At 44.5% G+C, this 21,271-nt stretch overlaps 2 protein-coding genes across 5 annotated transcripts in view; one reads left to right on the forward strand and one right to left on the reverse strand.

Annotated features, from left to right (window-relative positions):
* The window catches only part of LOC308328078 (attractin-like protein 1), a 307,756-nt gene that overhangs the window by 167,538 nt on the left and 118,947 nt on the right, over positions 1 to 21,271 (reverse strand). The gene's annotated exons all lie outside the window — the stretch shown is intronic.
* The window catches only part of LOC308328083 (girdin-like), a 94,037-nt gene that overhangs the window by 44,145 nt on the left and 28,621 nt on the right, over positions 1 to 21,271 (forward strand). The window contains exon 4 of one of the 3 annotated variants that reach the window (XM_080781774.1): positions 9,026 to 9,095. The exons of the other annotated variants lie outside the window; for them this stretch is intronic. Within the exon in view, the coding sequence (XP_080637900.1) occupies positions 9,026 to 9,095 (70 nt within the window). The remainder of the gene's footprint in view (positions 1 to 9,025; positions 9,096 to 21,271) is intronic. 3 annotated transcript variants of the gene reach the window in all.

The following is a 21,271-nucleotide window of genomic DNA, read 5'->3' on the forward strand; positions in this document are numbered from 1 at the left end:
TCCATCAGCACAGTATTCAGTGTCGAGACGTCTCATTTTTTTGCGGCTTACGCCTTTTATTGTTTTTTTTGAAGGGACAGACAGTAGGCTGACAGGAAACGGGGGAGAGAGATGGGGGGGATGACACCATAGACTGAGTGTAAAACATATGGACAAAGCGTTCCGCGGGTCTAACATGAACGTAAAGTGAAGCCTGTCAGTCCTTGCAATGGAAGTCGCCATCTTTCTAGATCCGTTTGGGCCCAGCTGGCCCATTGGCTGGCCCAGATAACGAGGCGGGACTTCCCCCCCCTTCTTCTTCGTTAGTTTTTATTTTGACTCGAGTGGGTGGGGGATCCCGTTCATAGACTGTAACGGTAGCCACGCCCTTCAGAACATGCACGACTTTATGGTCATTTTTTTTAATAAATGGGACCATAATTTTCCAAAAAGAATATTATGACATTAGAAATGAGACTTTAAACTAGCAAAAAGTATTCATGACCATGTTTATTATGGTAATACAGTCTAGGTGAAGTTGGGCCCAAATACATGGACTTCTATGGGGCTATGGGTTTTTTTGAGCCCAATGACAGCGCCACAACAGGCCATTATATGAACTTTCATTTCCTTAGTGGCTTCACAAAATATCTGTCTGACTGCCCCCCTGGACGACACGCAGTGAAGGCCGTGTCGGGCTCGGGAGTCGAACCCGCGGCCACACTTATAGATACAATTTACAATTTAGGCATTTAGCAGACGCTCTTAATCCAGAGCGATTTACATTAAGCAAGAACAAAAAAAAAGCATGGGAATACATCACATAAAAAACATTTATCATGAAACATGCGTACGCTAAGAAAGTAACAGTGGAATATCTATATAATGAAACTATACATATAAACTACTATGCTATACATATGTACTATGGCGTGCTATGACTACATACAATGCAATTATAGTGCTGTCTTCATAACATGCTATAAGTCTGTGTCAAATGCTATCTAAGTCTACAGAAATGCTACGTATTTCCCCAAAACAATTTGAATAGATTGAATCAATTAGTCTGGGTTAACCCCCGAACGCCCAGCGTTATTTAATCCATTTAATCATAGGCTGCCCAGTGATTTATAGCAGCGGAGCGACGGACCGGATGCTCTCCCGGATGTGGCTGAAGTAACCGGATGTAGCCAAAACACTCTCCATGCGATCGACGACAACGGGAGATGTGATTTGATTGTACCGCGACTAGCGACGGGACCGGGCGTCTAACACCACAATCTTTTCTTAGAGTTGGACGGAATGATATTAGATCAAGAGTTATTCACGTTTTTAAGCTTTTCGATCTCGTCGGCTAAAATAGCGGGGGGGGGGACATTTTCGATGACGTCCCAACCTGGAGAAATAACATTGAATGTTGCGCAACAGACGCTCCCAGCCTGTGGAGCGATGCGATGTCCTTTGATATCGATAAATATTTTAATAAATAAATCTTTTTTTTTCATCAATCTCCGTCCTCCGTCCTAGATCTGCTATTTTTCCAATAGCTAGATTATAACGTAATGTTTCAAAAACACCAAAAATGGGTTAACCCTGTATTACTTGGCTGTACAATTGTGAGTTGTGGCATGCAAAAGTAGAAAGAATTACCGAGATCACGGCGAGTTCATTCGTCGCAAACGAGACAAGATGTCTTGTTTGAGATGTTTGAAATAATGGTATAATTGCTTTTTGCTTTTTAGTCGTATATCGCCCAGCCCTAACACAGCAGACCTGAACCCGAGTGCTGACACAGCATGATAGATACAGTGTACAGTACTTTATTTAAGACTATGGACAAGAGGCCAACTAAACTTCAAGTTGACCCGATCGTGTTTGTTTGAAATATTGGAAACATTGTCCCCCCCCCCCCGGAGATCAGCGCAAAGGAGCGCCAACTCAATACGTTTGGAGTGCTCTGCTGAGACACTGCATGGACATACAGTAGCATGTACAGTGTGTGTGTGTGTGTGTGTGTGTGTGTGTGCGTGCGTGCATGCGACTGTGCGCGTGCAAAACTGTATGCTTGCAACCAGGGTAGCTCTTGTGGAGGTCTGTATGCAATAGAAGAGGAATCCGTGCCATGCTGGAAACAATAATACGGCATAGAAGGAGGTGGGGGGTGTGATGTGAGAAAATCAAAGTAGCATCTCTCAGTCTCTCTCGCTCTCTCTCTCTCATTCTCACCCTCCCCTTCTATCTCTCTCTCTCTCTCTTTCTCCCTCTCTCTCTGGGCTAAATGGCACACTTTGGCCATTAATAGAACTTACACTGTTACCTGTAAGAATATGGAATAGGCCAGATGAAGGCTTATACGGTAACATGCACAATCATTGAGTTCCACGTCGGCACCTTTTCCTTTGTCATAGCATAAATACTACCGAGGGGGGGGGGGGGCACATCATCATCATCAAATCACCGCCATGACATTCTCAGTGTGCTCGCTGTTCTCCCTCTCTCCTAGACGTCTTGTCATGTTTTATTCATGAGAGCTTTGCCGGTGCAAGCTAATCCATGTGGAATATTAGTCTATACTGTACCTTGGATTACTTTAGCATGCAGCTAATCCAAAATGCCATACATAAGTAGCCGTAAGCGCAAATGTGGGAAAGCACGTTATACTAGCGCACAACCAATACCTTATGCCACCGGTGACGCACGGCACACCCTATTTTTTTATTTTTCAAAATAGCAGAAATTGGCAATCTACACGCGGCCACATCACATCGTGATGCCGTAAAACAAATATAAAAAAATATATATATATATATCGTAGCTCTCGTGCACATCCAGGTGGAGGAGGTGCTGGTGTATAGGCGAGATATTGTACGTGCTTTGCCCCGTATATACGCAGCTTTGTCGGGCTGAGCCGACACTGTGAAACGTGTCCTGCAAATAAAAGGACACGCCGTACACTCGTCAGTCGTCACTGGAGTGTATGCGGCTTCCTTCCTGAGAGGAGCATTTTGGAGGTCTGCTGTACAGTAGCTACAGTACAACGCTGCGACGTGAAGTGCTAATTTAACTCTTTGACAGTCAAATGAACACCCGAGGCTTGTACAGAGTAAACGTGTGGTTGGGTTCTGACACATTAAGACATGGGCTGAAACAAAAGAATTATAGCACAGCCTGAAATGCTGTTTGCACAGCGAGCATATGTTCCTTCTAGAGACAGTGCGTGCGTGTGCGTGCGTGCATTGGTGATTCACTCCTCCTGTGTGGTAAAACTGCAGTCTGTTTTGACGAATCAGAAAAAGGAGAAGTAGTCTAAATGCACAGAACCAGATAGGCAGCTGTTTCCCAAGTGAACAGTCTTTTATTTTATTTTTTCCAATTTTCTCTTCGTCATAACTTGTAACAATGTAATAAGGTTAGCCATCAATAAGCTACAAGCTTCCGCCTATACCTTTTCGATCATGTCAAAATGAGTTTAATACATGGTTCTTCTTGTAATGTTCCAACGGCACAAGATCGAAATAAACCATTCGTTCATAACGATTACCATACAGTAGAGTGGCCACACAGTACTGAATAACCGCCTATAAATCACCTAAATGCAGTACACACACTTTTATTCGAACAGAATACAAAGTATATAGAGCTCTAATCTTGCACTGCACAAGCCCACGTCTCTGTCGTCTGTTCCACAGCTTCCGCTCAGTGTTTTCTAGCATTAAATAGGTCTGGTAAATGTATGACGTTTTCCAATAATATGATTTAAAGAGGTTTAGAGCAAACATGCTAACAATGTGGAAACTTATCCCATTTTCACATTCCACACTTTTGGAACGTTTGATGGCTATATAGATGCTACAGACACTCTGACTTCAGAAAGGTGGACTGCTGGAACTGACTGGCTAAATGTGTTGACTGCTGCAACCTGGTCTCGGTACCCAGGCTATTATTTCTGTTGGCTTTCAGCTCAAAAACGAAAAGCCTGGGGAAACCCATTGGAAGATTTGGCATAGGAACTAGGGCTGTGAATCTTTGGGTGTCCCATGATTCGATTCTTGGGGTCACGATTCGATAAAAAAAAAAAATCAAAAGCATTTTTTTTTCCCAGATTCAAAAGGATTCTCTATTCGAAAAGATTCTCGATTCAATACACAGGATTTCATCACAATCTACTCCAGTCTTGAACTGAAGTGACTACAGTAACCTCGAGAATGACTGAAGACACGATGTTTTACTGTGATCGATTTTTGGGAATTGTTCATAACGGGAACCGCGATTCTAATTCGACTTGATTTTCTTTTTGACACCCCTAATAGGAACAGTGTTCATTTTTCCAGGATATTTTGATTTAGTCCTATAGTCTACCTACTAACCAACCAATAACGGTGCAGAGGGGGTGTCGCGGGTGCTCAGATCGGTGAACCAATAGGATCCACCGCCTGTTTTCGACCGGCACCCACCCACCCCTCTATAGAGACCAGAAACCACACAGGCTGGGCCAGGCCAGGCTATCGGTCAACCAGGCCACGTACCGTTTCAGCCATCTCTGACAAGGACGGAGAGTTTGAATCACAGTCGTGTGTGTCTAGATGGAACACATCATCGACGTGTATTCATCACTCGCTATCCCTCAAATTAATGCAGCTCAAATTGACTCGCCTGCGATCCAATAAGAATCATTCAATAACCACATTTATATATACTATAGTCCTTACCCGTTCTGAATATATGAACAGCAAATATACATATATATAGTAAATATATATTATATATACATATTTATATATATATATATAGAATATTAGTGGTCCATGACATGAAAATGTTTGAGAACCACTGCTCTAAAACAACATTGGACAATGATGTTTGATAGTCAGCTATATTGTTGCTTATTGTAGATAATTAATTATGCACGGGCGTGCAAACGATGAAATGTGTTCAGATATGCATCTCCTTACCTGCTTCGGTTTCGTTTGCGCGACTGGCTCGCAAACGTTTGGCGTCACGCGTGCGTTTAGAAAGTGCGGTGCGTTTTCTTTTTGGCATTTTTGGCGTTTTTTGGGGGGTGATGGCAGAGTATTCCAGTCCAGTTGTTGCAAGCATGAGTCGTTGTTGTACTGCAGAGTAGTTCACAGGTCACATCACACACAGGAGCAGTGAAAGGGGGAGGGTCCTTCGGATGGCTGGGCTCTGATGGCTGGCCTCTGTGATGGTGGAAGCAACTTTGCCCGTGGGATCGTGTGGCGTTGTAAAAACAATATTTGTACATTGAAATATGACAGTTGAGTCGGTAAAAAGTAGGCTAGGCGCATTCTGGGAGCGTGCAGATTTTGTTTTGCATGGAGAGATGTGTGCTAATAGTGTGGCTCGGTCGGAGATAGACGACAACGGCTGTGCTGTGTATTAGGAGACACACACACACACACACACACGGCGCCAAATTGTATAGGGCACATTTTGTTGTGGTGCAGCGGTAGCTAGAGGAAGCATGCCAGTGGGGTAACGGTGATAACGGTGGCCTGTGATGCAGGTGTCGCTAAGGGACGGAGGTGCGAGGTTAATTCACTAATAATGTGTCAAATGGGGAAAAGGGCTCCGTTACGCCCTCCATATAATTATGGTCCATGCCTGTGCGAAAAGTGGGAGTGATTCGTGCAGTTAATGATGAGATAACGCGCTGTCAGTGACATTCATTCAGCTATTCAGACAGACAGACATTCAGACATTCGCTGAATTATTATTTAGATATATACACACCACGTTATTAAATAAATGTTTTTCCTGAGGTACAAACGGAAAGATGGAATGCATTGCCTCGTCTTGGCTCGCAGGACAAGGAATACATCAGGAATATTGGGGTTCAAGATCCTACCAATCCTGTAGTCCCCAGTGAAGGAAAACCATGGCAACCGTGCCAATAACCAGGGGCATGTACCAGTAGCCACACTTTGACCTTCACTGTGTTGTGTGTGTGTGTGTGTGTGTGTGTGTGTGTGTGTGTGTGTGTGTGTGTGTGTGTGTGTGTGTGTGTGTGTGTGTGTGTGTGTGTGTGTGTGTGTGTGTGTGTGTGTGTGTGTGTGTGTGTGAGGGGGTGAGTGTGCGTGTGTGTGTGTGTGTGTGTGTGTGTGTGTGTGTGTGTGTGTGAGGGGGTGAGTGTGCGTGTGTGTGTGTGTGCGTGTGTGTGTGTGTGTGCGTGCGTGCGTGCGCGAGGTTGGAGTGCCTTTTTGTCCTTCGTTCTTTTGACTTCCGTCCTCTGTGCTGTCACTTGGCCTAAACCTCTTATAAATCTTCCACACAGTTTTAATTGTCTCCGCTTCTCTCTGGGTGTTCCCTCTTCACCCTTTTGGTCTCCCTGTTTGCCTGCCTGACAAAATGTCTTATTTCTGTAGGGCTGCGAGCGGTTTATCACCATACCTCCCTGCCTCTGTCCCATAACATCCTTGATCCGCTAAGCGTCTCTGTGTCGGGGCAAACGGCTAAAGTCTACCCTAGCCCTGGAACACTGCTGTGGGTGACGATAGAACCCTGCCTTATAGTTTCCATAGTAGAATCTTTTTTTTTTGTTGGAACAGATAGATACGAATTTTACACTACAGACAGTAATCCACATAACTTGATAACCGTTCCATGGCAACTCCAGCTTATACACCTGCAGAATTCCCCACACCTGCCATTTGATTACTTGGGTCGGTTCAGTTTTCACAGTCCGTTTGCACTCTTCAGACATTCTCCACACATTCTCCACAGACGTTTTTACCACTGCACAAGGACTTTCCTCACCTGACCTCCCTCCATATTGCCTATATATGGCCAGACAAGGACAGGCAGATATAGAGAGCTCCATATATGGGCATAAAAGGGACACAGACAGATGGTTAAAACGCTATTGCATAGTACGTTGGGATATGCATTCCAGATTTTCATTGTTCCCATCTTGCATCGTTTCCCAAGTAGGCCGGTGACCGAATAATATCAGTAAAGGCATATTTATTATGTGTGCATTCAGGAGGGACTCCACACAAACTCCAATTAATGTAAATATGCCGGATTTAGCTCCACACAAACTCCAATGTAAATATGCCGGATTTAGCAAGAATGCTAATTTCCACCCGTTGTTCCCGGAAGATGTCAATGCAAATGATAGTAGCTTATGTTAATGTATGTGCCCGTTTGTATCCAAACACACCAAGAGGCGTGCGGCTGAATCAGGAATGTGTGGTTGTATAGCACATTGTACATCTATATTGTTTCAGTGAGGTACCGGTATGCGCTGTATTTTATGGTGAGGTAATGCAGTATTTATATATATATGGCAGATGGTTTTGATAGGAGACGGTCTGTCCACTGTTAGATAAGCTTCTTTCTTATTGCATCATTCAGCATACAAACTGAACACTCTGAGCATGGAACACTCCAGGAGCTGGGTCAGACCAGTTCAGACTGCTCTCTGCCATCATGGTAGACATGAAATATTCAATGCAAAACGCCCCACACGTCCTTTCTGCTCAAGTGAACTTACGTCTTTCCTTTCGGTTAGATCTGCACGATGTTCGACTTCACCTGAAATTATATTTTGGGCAGGTTGTTGTTGAGTTTTAGGCTCATAATAATGATGTTCTATAATATGCATCTTCGACAATTGAGAGTGGATTTGCCTTGTCCTAGCTTGCGTCATTTGAATCATGGATATACGGAAACATGGCTGAAAGACTATAGCTTGTTGATCGTGTTCGTAAAACACTGCGACTGTAGTCTTAATCCTTACTAGCATTCGTGATTTAAATAAAGTAGATTAGGCTGGAAACTGTGTTCTCATCCTTTCTTGCAGTGCAAGTGTATACGTGACAAGATCTACAAGCTCGTAGCGCGCCACTCGGTGGCGCGCTACGAGCTTGTAGGTCTGCTGTTTTTGAGAAATCGAAGAACGACTGACCTACGTAGAAACATAGCTTTTTCTGACAACTGTCATTTTCAAACAGACATTTTTAGAATCTGATCTCGGGTCAAACTGGGTTAACGCACCAAACCTGTCAGTCAGTCCGTCGTTCCGTCTGTCGTTCATCCTTCACGCCTCCATATATGGTCGTCAGTCCGTTACGCCTCGTGACACGTGGAGAAGACTGCATCATCACCTAGGTGTGTGTGTGCGTGTGTGTGTGTGTGTGTGTGTGCGTGCGTGTGTGTGTGTGTGTGTCTACAGTACACGTTTTAAGCGGCATTATGATTTTCATGAGTCACATGTGAATGGGAGGCCTTGCGGCAAATGCCATCCAAGCCATTTAAACCCACATAAATACCAGTATCACTTGCATCCCCAGCCCGCTCACCACACACACACACACACACACACACACACACACACACACACACGTTACATTTCCAGAGTATGCACACATACTGTATATTGAATGACCTCACCTGTAATGTGAGACCTCTGTCCATTATAGACGCTTGATATAGTTGGATGATATTGGAGCATTAGGAGCCCTCAAGATCATCTCGTACATGGTGGTACTGTATACATATACTGTACAGTACCGTTACTGTAATGTCAACACTTTACCTTTCTCTTGTTGGTATACACACAGTAGAGCTTTCTATTGGCCACAGTTTGGATTTGACTCTGACATCATCGTGTATGTGTTTATTTCATATCATGCCATTTTGACCCGCGACCCAACAGCTCATTTCCTTTTAGCGACCTAGTCATGTTTGGCTGCCCCTAAGCCAATGGAAGGCTGAACCCATACTCTGAAACGCCGCCTAAGCCAATGGGAGTCTGAACCCATGCTCTGAAACACCGCCTCAGCCAATGGAATTCTGAACCCATACTCTGAAACGCCGTTGGCAGTTAATGATACGCGTGCCATTCTTCTTTTTTTTTTTACTTAAAGTAATTGTTCTTATAAATCCAGTTCTAAACTGACCTTGTTTCAGGTTATTTTGTCTTCAGCCGAGCACAGAGATTCACGTATGAACCCACAACATCGTTATCCAACCTCATGGTGAGCGTCTTTCTGACCTGTTGTCCCCCTCCTGTTTTGTGCACTAGGAGATTCTCCAGCAACTTGTGATGATGCCTCTACCCAACGTGTTGGTACTGGGCCGCAATCCACTCACTGGTATGTATTCAACCCATTCTGACCTGAGATCAGATTCTAAAAATGTCTTTTACATCCTGACAGTTTTCCATTCTGACCTGAGATCAGATTCTAAAAATGTCTTCTACGTCAGTCGTTCTTCGATTTTTTTCAAAAAATAGCAGACCTACAAGCTCGTAGCGCGCCACTCGATGGTGCGCTATGAGCTTGTAGATCTGCTATTAGACTGAGTTAGACTTGCTGGGCTAGTTGAGATGACCATGGGACAGGGACGTGCATTTGAAGGGCACCGGCTGGAAATTTGGAATTATAGAAAACCTTTTTATTTTTATTTTACATTTCTACCCAGATTTTGAGGATTATCTCATTTAAAAAAAATATATAGGAAATGACCCAAGCAGTCTGCCCTGCAGCCCAAATTACTAGTAAGTAAAATGAGCAGTTTGCTTGCTTTGCGGTTATTAATATTAACCCATTCAGGCCTGACGTCGAAATAAAAAAAAAAGAATCTGAAAGATTTGAGGCACATTTTAACGATTAAAAAAAAATAGCAGACCTACAAACTCATAGTGCGCCACTCGGTGGTGCGCTATGAGCTTGTAGATCTGCTATTTTTCAATAGCTAAAGCATAACATAATGCTAACACCAAAAAAAAGTAGGCCTATCGCATTTGCTTGATTGGCTTGATTGGCCTAGAAGTGCCTATAGCATTTGAATGAACAATATAAAATGTGAACACATAGCCTACGTGAAATGACATACGTATACAGTGTATGACTCAGACCGGTTCACTTCACTCGTTCGGTGTGTGTGTGTGTGTGTGTGTGTGTGTGTGTGTGTGTGTGTGTGTGTGTAAACAAATGTCATGTGCTCAGTTTAGTTTCGATTGTGTATACACGCCGGTACCGTGCACCCAAAATAGCCAGGCGACACGTTGTGAGCTTGTAGATCTGCCACAATTGTGTGTGTTCGCGCACTGTGCACGCCCGCACGGCACTGCAAGCAATTAAGAAAGATTTAGTGCAGATGCGCTCATTGCGCTGAGGTTCAGAGCCTCAGAGGGGAATTCTTTCAACATTAAATGCTACATTCCAGTTCGGGACGGAAGAGGGCACTTTTCTCCGACAGTCAAAAAGGCAGGGGCCCCTTTCATGTCTATCTGTGCACGTGCGTGCGTGCGTGCGTGCCATGATCATGCATCAATCGCCTAAAGGCATAGAGGACTGTAAAGGTCAGAAATGCCCATAGAAATCTCAAAATCAGAGCGGGCTGCTGAGGGCTATAGGCAGACATTTCCTTCCTAAATTGTTTCATATTTCGCGTAAATGGCAGCTCAGTCAGTTATGCTCCTTGTGAGGTCTCAAGTTAAAATTTGACTCCCTCCCGGTTTTGTCTCGCACGTCTCCCCTCTCTGCCTTAGTTTCTTCTTCTTTTTTCCTCTCGCTCTCTCTCCTATTTAAAGGATAATTCCATGCTAGAAGGCTTTCTTACCTTTCTTTGTAGTCGTTATGTCCCCACCAAAGAGGTCCAGGTGTTATTTTGTGTGTAAAAACTCCTTATTGGCTATTTCCCCTACCATAAGCCCTCAATGAATTGCATTGAATTGAATGGGGCTACGGGGTGTTGTGCTAATTAGCTTATTTCCGTGCAGTTTTTTTGAATCGTAATATCTCAGTAATATCTCAGTAATATCTCAGTAATATCTCAGTAATATCTCAGTAATATCTCAGTAATATCTCAGTAATATCTCAGTAATATCTCAGTAATATCTCAGTAATATCTCAGTAATATCTCAGATCAAAACAAGCTTGATTTGCGCCTCATTTCTCTAAGCGACGTGCATGTTTTGGGGGAATTAAATAACATCCCAGGCTGTTGCATTATTCACTTCCTGCTTCTCGGTTTTCCGAGAAACGGCTTTGAGAGTATAAGAGGGTCCCTCATAAAGAATGAACTATACTGGCCGGTCCTGGAGTACACAATTCAGAAACCAAGAATGGGGGCGTTGCCTGGTAAATTAGTTAATTCATTCTGTTAAAGTCATGGACACACATTGCAGCCTGTCCGTCCGTCCGTCCGTCCGTCCGCTGCAGGAACTGTTTACACACATGCACATGGCATGTATACGTAGTGCACCCCATGACCATCTTTGGCCTGTTCGGCTCAGACATGCTGTTTTTAATATTACACTGTGACCTTATAGTTCAGTCTACTGCTGAGGAGAGGACATTACTATAGCATGCTAACCTGCTGCTGCACAGTAGGGTTTTTTTTTTAAACGAGCCAATGTCACTGAATCGGTATAGCTCTTCCTTTCCCCACTGTTCCCAATGATGCACAACTTTTATGCTCTCTCCGATACTGTTTTTATTTATTTTCTTTTGAAGAAGAAGCAGACCACCAGTGCTGCAGTTTGCAACCGCAATGCCTCAGTGGAACGCGCTTGTCACTTATCTCACAATCGACACTGTACTTGCCGTACTTGAGAAACGTCATTCCCGTATCATTTTGACATTTTATTCAGCACAATTCCGTAAAGCAAGATTGTAACTTCACCGTAATGGTAAACGGTGGGCATTGCGCTGTGTACATTATATTCTCCATTGAGTATACAGTACACACACACACACACACACACACACACACGCATACACGCATACTAAAGTCATCTCAAGGCAGACAGTGGGAGGCATACATACATTACAGTACGCTCAGAGCAGAGTACACTGCAGGCAGTATAAGCATTAGGCTACATTCCTCAGAGTTCCTCTTGCCCTTTACCCCCCCCCAGCCAGCCCCGATAAGTCAGCCAGTCGCACCAAGCATGCAGTAGCTATTGAGTAGAGCTATACGGCTGCCAGCTGAAAGTCATTGGCCATGTGTCTTTTATTATGCTTTCATTAGGGGGCAGGGCGTGCGTGTGTGTGTGTGTGTGTGTGTGTGTGTGTGTGTGGAGGAGGGGAGAGTTAACAACAGTGAACTGTGGGAACACACAGGGTTGCCCCCAGGCCTTTATTTAACCTAGTCTGCGAACACACGTACAGTCACACACACACACACACACACACACACACACACACACACACACACACACACACACACACACACACACACACACACACACACACACACACACACACACAGTCACACCCACACACACAGTCACACACACACACACACACACACACACACACACAGACACAGACACACGTGCACACAATTAGATGCACACAGGGTGCACACAGCAATATACACTCACTCGTGCATCTTGCAGGTCTTCACATGTGCACACTGCACACCCCTCCCTTGTTTAGTTTGTGTGTGTGTGTGTGTGTGTGTGTGTGAGACTGTGATCACCCATGTGATCGTCATCTTGGTCCGGAGATGTAATCCGTTTGGAGCTCGTGAAAGCTCTCTGTCCGAATGCCCCGCTCTTTTCCTCTCGTGTCTTCTCGTGAGGTTTTGAGTTATCGTTCTAAGCTCCATACTGCTGCAATCGAAAACACCAGAAAGACTCCTAACTTAGGCATGCACGAGGAGTCCTCCTAACCATCTCAAACTGTTATGAAGCCACTTAAAGTCAGTCATCGCACCTACTGTTATCAAGCCACGCCACTGCGTGTAGTGGGGACAGCTCTACTTCATCACCACAAACGCACCGTAAACCGCTCCGGACATGGAAAGAGGAACAAGGGAAAAAAAAGGAATGCTTTGATTTGTAGAGCAGGTCACCTCACAGCTAGGAAGGTCCTGCTGGGTTCGATTCCCACCGGAGACGACGTGGGCGCTGGGGGGGGGGCGTGTGCTCTCCTGTGGGGGATCTTTCTGTGTGTAGTTTGCATGTTCTCCCCGTTTCTGGTCAGCCGCCCCGGAACCTCTCCGTGTGTGTCGGCGGAAAGGGCCTTTCTAGTCGCGGAAACGTGGACATGCCCGTTGGAGAGGAAAGGAACTGGTAATGTGTTCCCTTCCACACGCGACCGTGGCTCAAGAGGTAGAGCAGGTCGTCCGATGATCCATGGGTCGCCGGTTCGAATCCCGGCTCCTCCTCCTCCTGTCTACATGTCGAGACACTGAACCCCCCAAATTGCCCCCGATGCGCTGGTTGGTACCTTTGCATGGCCTCCGCCGCAATCGGTGTACGAATGTGTGTGTGTGTGTGTGTGAAGGGGTGAATGTTTAATGCACAGTCTTATGTAAAGCGCCTTGGATAAAGGGCGCTATATAAATGCACCATTTACGCTTCGTCCAACTGGGAAAAGTCATTGCAGCTTATTAGGCAATTGGCACTGGGTGAAAAATGGGTTACAATTAAAAACATAATAATAATAAGTAAAAAATCAAACTACTTCTGTGTGTCCGGAGCTACTCTCGCAAGCAAAATGCCTCGTACACACACGGCCAGCCACTATATGACAGAAGTGCCTCCACTCTTTTCCTAGTTGAGAAAATGATTATTTTTTTTTTACTCAAATGCTGCCTTCAAAAGTGAGCCTAGTGAGTCCCAGAGCCATACAGAAGCATTATACAAGATGAACGGCAATGAGGACGGCTCTCTGTCACACCTGGGAGACGGGATGCCATGAGACAACCTACATCGAAATGCATAAAACGCGTGCCATTTAGTCACAGACCTTTCACATTGTACACGCGCACCCGTCTTTCCCCTCTTCTTCTTCTTTCTTGCTCAAACGCAAACGCGATGAACAATGCGGCGATCCCGGAAAATGTGTTAGTCACTCACCATCCCTCTAACCTTCTGTTTCCTGTCGGGAGGAGGAGGAGGAGGAGAGAGAGGGGGGTGGGGGGGGGAGAGAGAGAGGGGGAGATCGGGGACTGAATGGATGGCACGTCGGGTCAAGAAGCATCAGTGATTTGATTCCTAACGTCGCTGACAGATCAGAGGGGAGGAAGGAAGGAAGGAAGGAAGGAAGGAAGGAGTGGGAGGAAAGAGTGTGTAGGAAAGAATAGATGGATGGATGGATTGAGCATGTATGAAAGGGAGGGAAAAGAAGTGTAGAGGAAGCCAGGGAGAATTGAGGGATGAGGGTAGTGTAGGCTACTAGTGGAGCAGGAGAGAGGCCCTGTTGCTAGTCGGTATAGTATTATGTGTCATACTTTATACACCACAGAATATAATAATAATAATAATAATCACAATGTGGTGTCTGTTCAGTGGTAAAGCAAACGTAGCCCGGGTCCAGTGCTTAGAGCGAGTCTCTCTCTGACGCCCTGTGGAAGTCCCTTCCGCAGCCCTCTAGCGATTTTCTCACTCCTGTGCGAGTGTTTACAATTCCCAGCAAATAAACAAAACGACGTAACTACTCACCGAAACAAAGCCTGCTAGACCTTGGTAAAAAGTATATTCTCGAAGCTGGGAAGCGTCTCAGGTCCCCAGCTTCTCTCTAAAATGCACTTTGTGCCATTTTAATAACGCAATGTACCCTGAATTTACCGGGCAGAGTCATTTCTTCTACTACGGCATTTATGGGTTTTGCCTGCGCCGATCTGGTTGGATTCATTTTATTGAATGATTAAAACAGTGCATTTTAGAGAGAAGCATGGGGGACCTGAGACGCTTTCCCAGCTCCGAGAATAGACTTTTGCCAAGGTCTAGCAGGCTTTGTTTCGGTGAGTAGTAGTTACGTCGTTTTGTTTATTTGCTGGGGATTGTAGACACTCGCACGGGAGTGAGAAAATCGCTAGAGGGGCTGCGGAAAGGGACTTCCACAGGGCGTCAGAGAGAGACTCGCTGTGAGCCCTGGACCAGGGCTAAAGCAAACGTAACCTACAGTATACACAGGGAAATCAGGATGCCGTCGGAATGGGAAATTGGAAATGAATATTGTTTTGCTAAACAATTTGCCAGTTATCACAGAAAGTTGTCAAATGACGTGGAAATGACAGAGGGACTTTTCCTCTTGTCACATTGTCACCGGGAAGTAATTGTCTATGGACAATGTTATCCAAATGAGGACAGGTTGATAATTTATTTAGCCTTATTTATTCACAAAAACAACAAGAAATAGGAATTTTTATTTTATTTTAGATGTTTGGTGACTGAGTTGAATTCATGTTGGACCCGAGATCAGATTCTAAAAATGTCTTCTACATCCATGACAGTTTTCTGAAAAAGCTATATGTTTCTATGTCAGTCGTTCTTCGATTTTTTTCCAAAAAATAGCAGACCTACAAGCTCGTAGCGCGCCACTCGGTGGCCCGCTATGAGCTTGTAGATCTGCTATTTTTCAATAGCTAAAGCATAACATGATGCTAACACCAAAGTGGGTTAATCCATGATGGACATGGTGAGCAGCATCGAGGCCACGCACTCACGGCGACAGTTTAGTGTGTGTGTGGTGGTATTTTTTACTTTTGCTGATTAGGCCAGCTGCCTTATTTTGCTGTATTTTCCCTAAGGAGAATTTTAGCTTTCGCGTGCCATTTGTGGCAGATGCCACATTTTCCTAAGGGGAAATTGTGTCGGCTACTGTACATGTACAGTACAGTACAGTGCAAGCTTATCACATTGTGATCATGTCATCACCCAGGGAAAAAGAAAGGCTGTGTATGGGATAATGATTTATTACTTGTGTGTGTGTGTGTGTGTGTGTGTGTGTGTGTGTTTGGCATTACAAACTACTCGGATGAATGCTTGACGTTTGGACTTGCAGGTACAGTAATAGCACTGCGATGGCAAAAGGCTGACAGCTGCTGCCACTGCCACTGGGAAATGTATTTTCAAGAAAGCACTATTTTCATCTGCACACATTCCTTTCTCCTTCTTTCATGCTCTTTCATTCAGTCCCTTCATTATTTAGCTTGGCTTATATTTTTCTGTATTTGATTAGCTTTGTAGGCTTTCCTTATTTATGTGTGTTCTGTCCATGTCTGCAATACCCCCCCCCCCCTCTCTTACCTATCTCTCTGTGTCTAGCTGTATGCATTATTTATACGTGTAAGAAATTGAACCATTCCTTATCTTTGCCGTAGTCTCTTAGCCATGTTGACTTGGTATCTAATATCTATAGAACCCCAGTCGTTTTCTGCCGTTTTCTAATTATTTTTATGAACGGAATCGAAGGTTTTATGATCGGGATTCACCATATGCCCCCGGTTGGCGTGGTCACGGGCTTCTGAGACCACTGGGCTCACTGCCAAAATCAAAAATATCTTAACCCATTTTGGGGCGAGAGCCCCTTTTGGTGTTAGCATTATGCTATGCTTTAGCTATTGAAAAATAACAGAACTACAAGCTCGTAGCGAGTGGCACGCTACGAGCTTGTAGGTCTGCTATTTTTGAAAAATCGAAGAACGACTGACACAGAGACATAGCTTTTTCAGAAAACTGTCGGCATATGGAAGACATTTTTAGAATCTGATCTCAGGTCAAAATGGGTTAAACCACATATTACACACATAAAGACCCCCCCAGGAAAGTGTTCTAAATCTTCTAAACGTCTATATATATTTTCATTTCTTTTTAAAGGGTGATTGACTGTAGCTGCGTGTTCTTTTCAACATGGCCCTGGTTCAAGCTTATTCACCCACACAATTTGGAGCTGCCCAGTAAACCCACATTCTTCTACTTTTGGCCACTGGTACTGGCAGTGAGTGATGTAGCCCGGCCAGTACGGCCCAGTATTTGCCCCTTCATCCAGCCTTGGTATAGTGTGTCATGTCATCTACACAGCAGAGCTTCCTAAAGATGTTTGTCTCAGAGACCCCAGACCCCTGTAAACATTGTTTTCATCCATGGCAACCCTGCCTGAATTACGTTGTTACTTAACAGTAACAACACCTTACATTTATGTCATATTACTCCCCCCCCCCCCCCCCCCCCAAAATACAGCATGTCATGAGGAAAACTTCCATTACAACATGGTTGAAAACAACCAACACTTGACGTTAAAAATCACCAAAAGCAGCTGATCTGATCACCTATTTTTGGCGAAGACATTTGCTGTACGTAGATTGAAAAAGAACCCCGAGTACCCAAGTAAGTAATAAGTATAGTAATAAAAAGTGTAATATATATAATAAGTGGTTATAACTCATGAAATCCCAAATAATATCAACGATAATAATAATATCAATCAACAGCAGATCTACAAGCTCACAGCGCGGCACCAAGTGCCCGCGCTACGAGCTTGTAGGTCTGCTATTTTAGAAAAATCGAAGAACGACTGACATGGAAAACATATAGCTGTCCTGATATAGAAGACATTTTTTTTTAATCTGATCTCAGGTCAAAATGGGTTCAAACTAATTTAGCTATCGGTGTGTACTAGTCTGAAATACTGACCCCCAGCTAATGCTGTGGGGTTGGCCTGATTGTCCTGTGTGGTCTGTCCATCCACCATGAAACATGGTTATTGTCACTGAGCTGGATTTATTGTTATTAGAGGCAGAGCTGGACACTCACTACCCCCTGAGACACCGGATGAACTGGTTTAACACACACACACACACACACACACACACACACACACACACACACACACACACCCCCTGAGGATATACACACTGAGACCCAGTTACACGGGTACAAATGTATGCACTCACAATTCATATCATGCAAACTGCTCCTCCAAAACAGTGGACTGTTGTTGTTGTTGAAATTCTGAATACAAAGAATGGGCAAACTGGGCTAATAATACAAATATTCACTGGTTATACTGTTTGAGACAGAATGTGTTGCGATTGTATCACAGCTGGTGCTTCCACAATCTCAGAAATGGCCATCTTGTCTAGCCCATTTTGGGCCGGGAACCCATTTTGGTGTTGGCATCATGTCGTGCTTTAGCTATTGAAAAAATAGCAGACCTACAAGCTCGTAGCGCGCCACTCGGTGGCGCGCTACGAGCTTGTAGATCTGCTATTTTTGAAAAATCGAAGAGCGACTGACATAGAAGACTTTTTTTAGAATCTGATCTCAGGTCAGAATGGAAAACTGTCGGGATGTAGAAGACATTTTTTTAATCTGATCTCAGGTCAGAATGGGCTAGAGTGGGACGGAAACCCCTTGCTAATGAATGAGAGAGGACAAGCAAGTATGGTCGGAGTCGTTCCAAGCAGTGGCCTTCCTGTTTTACAAATTTATACTCTTGTAACGTACAAATACCTCGATTGTACTTAAGTAAATCTACTTGGTTACTTTACACCACTGGCCACAAGTACTGTACCCACACAACTCCCCTGAGTACAGCACTGAGTGCAGACGGGCGTCTCTGAATACACAACTTGTTGAACCTTTGAAGCATTGGTGGGTGAGGGTGTGCACTTTATTACAATACTGTACGCCTGGTAGGCAGGTGTACTTAACATTACAGCATATTATTCACCCACTGAATCATTACTTACGGCAGACAGACAGACAGACATGCGCACACGCACACAGACACACACACACACACACACACACACACACACACACACAGACACACACACACACACACACACACACACACACACACGCACACGCACACGCACACGCACACGCACACACACACACACACATAAATACACACCAACACAGTTGCAGTACAATTAGACCCCTGTTAAAAGCTCTGTCGTCAGCGGAACTCGGGGTTGGGTGGGGGTTGCACATAGACACACACACACACACACACACACACAAACACACACACACACACACACACACGTATGTATGTGATGGGGGAGGCTTTGACACACACACACACACACACACACACACACACACACACAGACACGTATGTATGTGATGGGGGAGGCTTTAACACACACACACACACACACAGAAACATTAATAAAAGCCTGAGAACAACACACTCTTTTTTTGCACTCTGGCCGTGTGCTGGCTGCAACAAAAGCGCACGTGTGTGTGTGTGTGTGTGTGTGTGTGTGTGTGTTTGTGTGTGTGTGTGTGCAGTGCACGCTACTTTAGCTGGCAGCACACGCCGGTAGGATGTCAGAGGCTAGAGGTGAACCGTCTCCATCAGCACAGTATTCAGTGTTCACAGTATTCAGTGTTCACAGTATTCAGTGTTCACAGTATTCAGTGTTCACAGTATTCAGTGTTCACAGTATTCAGTGTTCACAGTATTCAGTGTTCACAGTATTCAGTGTTCACAGTATTCAGTGTTCACAGTATTCAGTGTTCACAGTATTCAGTGTTCACAGTATTCAGTGTCGAGACGTCTCATTTTTTTGCGGCTTACGCCTTTTATTGTTTTTTTTGAAGGGACAGACAGTAGGCTGACAGGAAACGGGGGAGAGAGATGGGGGGATGACACCATAGACTGAGTGTAAAACATATGGACAAAGCGTTCCGCGGGTCTAACATGAACATAAAATGAAGCCTGTCAGTCCAATGGAAGTCGCCATCTTTCTAGATCCGTTTGGGCCCAGCTGGCCCATTGGCTGGCCCAGATAACGAGGCGGGACTTCCCCCCCCTTCTTCTTCGTTAGTTTTTATTTTGACTCGAGTGGGTGGGGGATCCCGTTCATAGACTGTAACGGTAGCCACGCCCTTCAGAACATGCACGACTTTATGGTCATTTTCTTTAATAAATGGGACCATAATTTTCCAAAAAGAATATTATGACATTAGAAATGAGACTTTAAACTAGCAAAAAGTATTCATGACCATGTTTATTAAGGTAATACAGTCTAGGTGAAGTTGGGCCCAAATACATGGACTTCTATGGGGCTATGGGTTTTTTTGAGCCCAATGACAGCGCCACAACAGGCCATTATATGAACTTTCATTTCCTTAGTGGCTTCACAAAATATCTGTCTGACTGCCCCCCTGGACGACACGCAGTGAAGGCCGTGTCGGGCTCGGGAGTCGAACCCGCGGCCACACTGCGACTGGATTACCAGTCGGGGTGCCCAGACGGTTACGCCACCGCCTGGGCTTGTATTCATTTTTATAGATACAATTTACAATTTAGGCATTTAGCAGACGCTCTTAATCCAGAGCGACTTACATTAAGCAAGAACAAAAAAAAAGCATGGGAATACATCACATAAAAAACATTTATCATGAAACATGCGTACGCTAAGAAAGTAATATAATGAATAATGAAACTATACATATAAACTACTATGCCATACATATGTACTATGACGTGCTATGACTACATACAGTGCAATTATAGTGCTGTCTTCATAACATGCTATAAGTCTGTGTCAAATGCTATCTAAGTCTACAGAAATGCTATAGATCAACGTATTACCCCAAATAGATTGAATCAATTAGTCTGGGTTAACCCCCGAACGCCCAGCGTTATTTAATCCATTTAAAATCATAGGCTGCCCAGTGATTTATAGCAGTGGAGCGACGGACCGGATGCTCTCCCGGATGTGGCTGAAGTAACCGGATGTAGCCAAAACACTCTCCATGCGATCGACGACAACGGGAGATGTGGTTTGATTCTACCGCGACTAGCGACGGGACCGCGGCGGGGGCCGTCTAACACACGATCTTTTCTTAGAGTTGGACGGAATGATATTAGATCAAGAGTTATTCACGTTTTTAAGCTTTTCGATCTCGTCGGCTAAAATAGCGGGGGGGGGGGACATTTTCGATGACGTCCCAACCTGGAGAAATAACATTGAATGTTGCGCAACAGACGCTCCCAGCCTGTGGAGCGATGCGATGTCCTTTGATATCAATAAATATTTTAATAAATAAATCTTTTTTTTTCATCAATCTCCGTCCTCCGTCCTAGATCTGCTATTTTTCCAATAGCTAGATTATAACGTAATGTTTCAAAAACACCAAAAATGGGTTTACCCCTTTATTACTTGGCTGTACAATTGTGAGTTGTGGCATGCAAAAGTAGAAAGAATTACCGAGATCACGGCGAGTTCATTCGTCGCAAACGAGACAAGATGTCTTGTTTGAGATGTTTGAAATAATGGTATAATTGCTTTTTGCTTTTTAGTCGTATATCGCCCAGCCCTAACACAGCAGACCTGAACCCGAGTGCTGACACAGCATGATAGATACAGTGTACAGTACTTTATTTAAGACTATGGACAAGAGGCCAACTAAACTTCAAGTTGACCCGATCGTGTTTGTTTGAAATATTGGAAACATTGTCCCCCCCCCCCCGGAGATCAGCGCAAAGGAGCGCCAACTCAATACGTTTGGAGTGCTCTGCTGAGACACTGCATGGACATACAGTAGCATGTACAGTGTGTGTGTGTG

This window comes from Protomyctophum bolini, assembly GCF_963924005.1.
Source record: "Protomyctophum bolini genome assembly, chromosome: 14".
Taxonomy (NCBI): Eukaryota; Metazoa; Chordata; class Actinopteri; order Myctophiformes; family Myctophidae; genus Protomyctophum; species Protomyctophum bolini.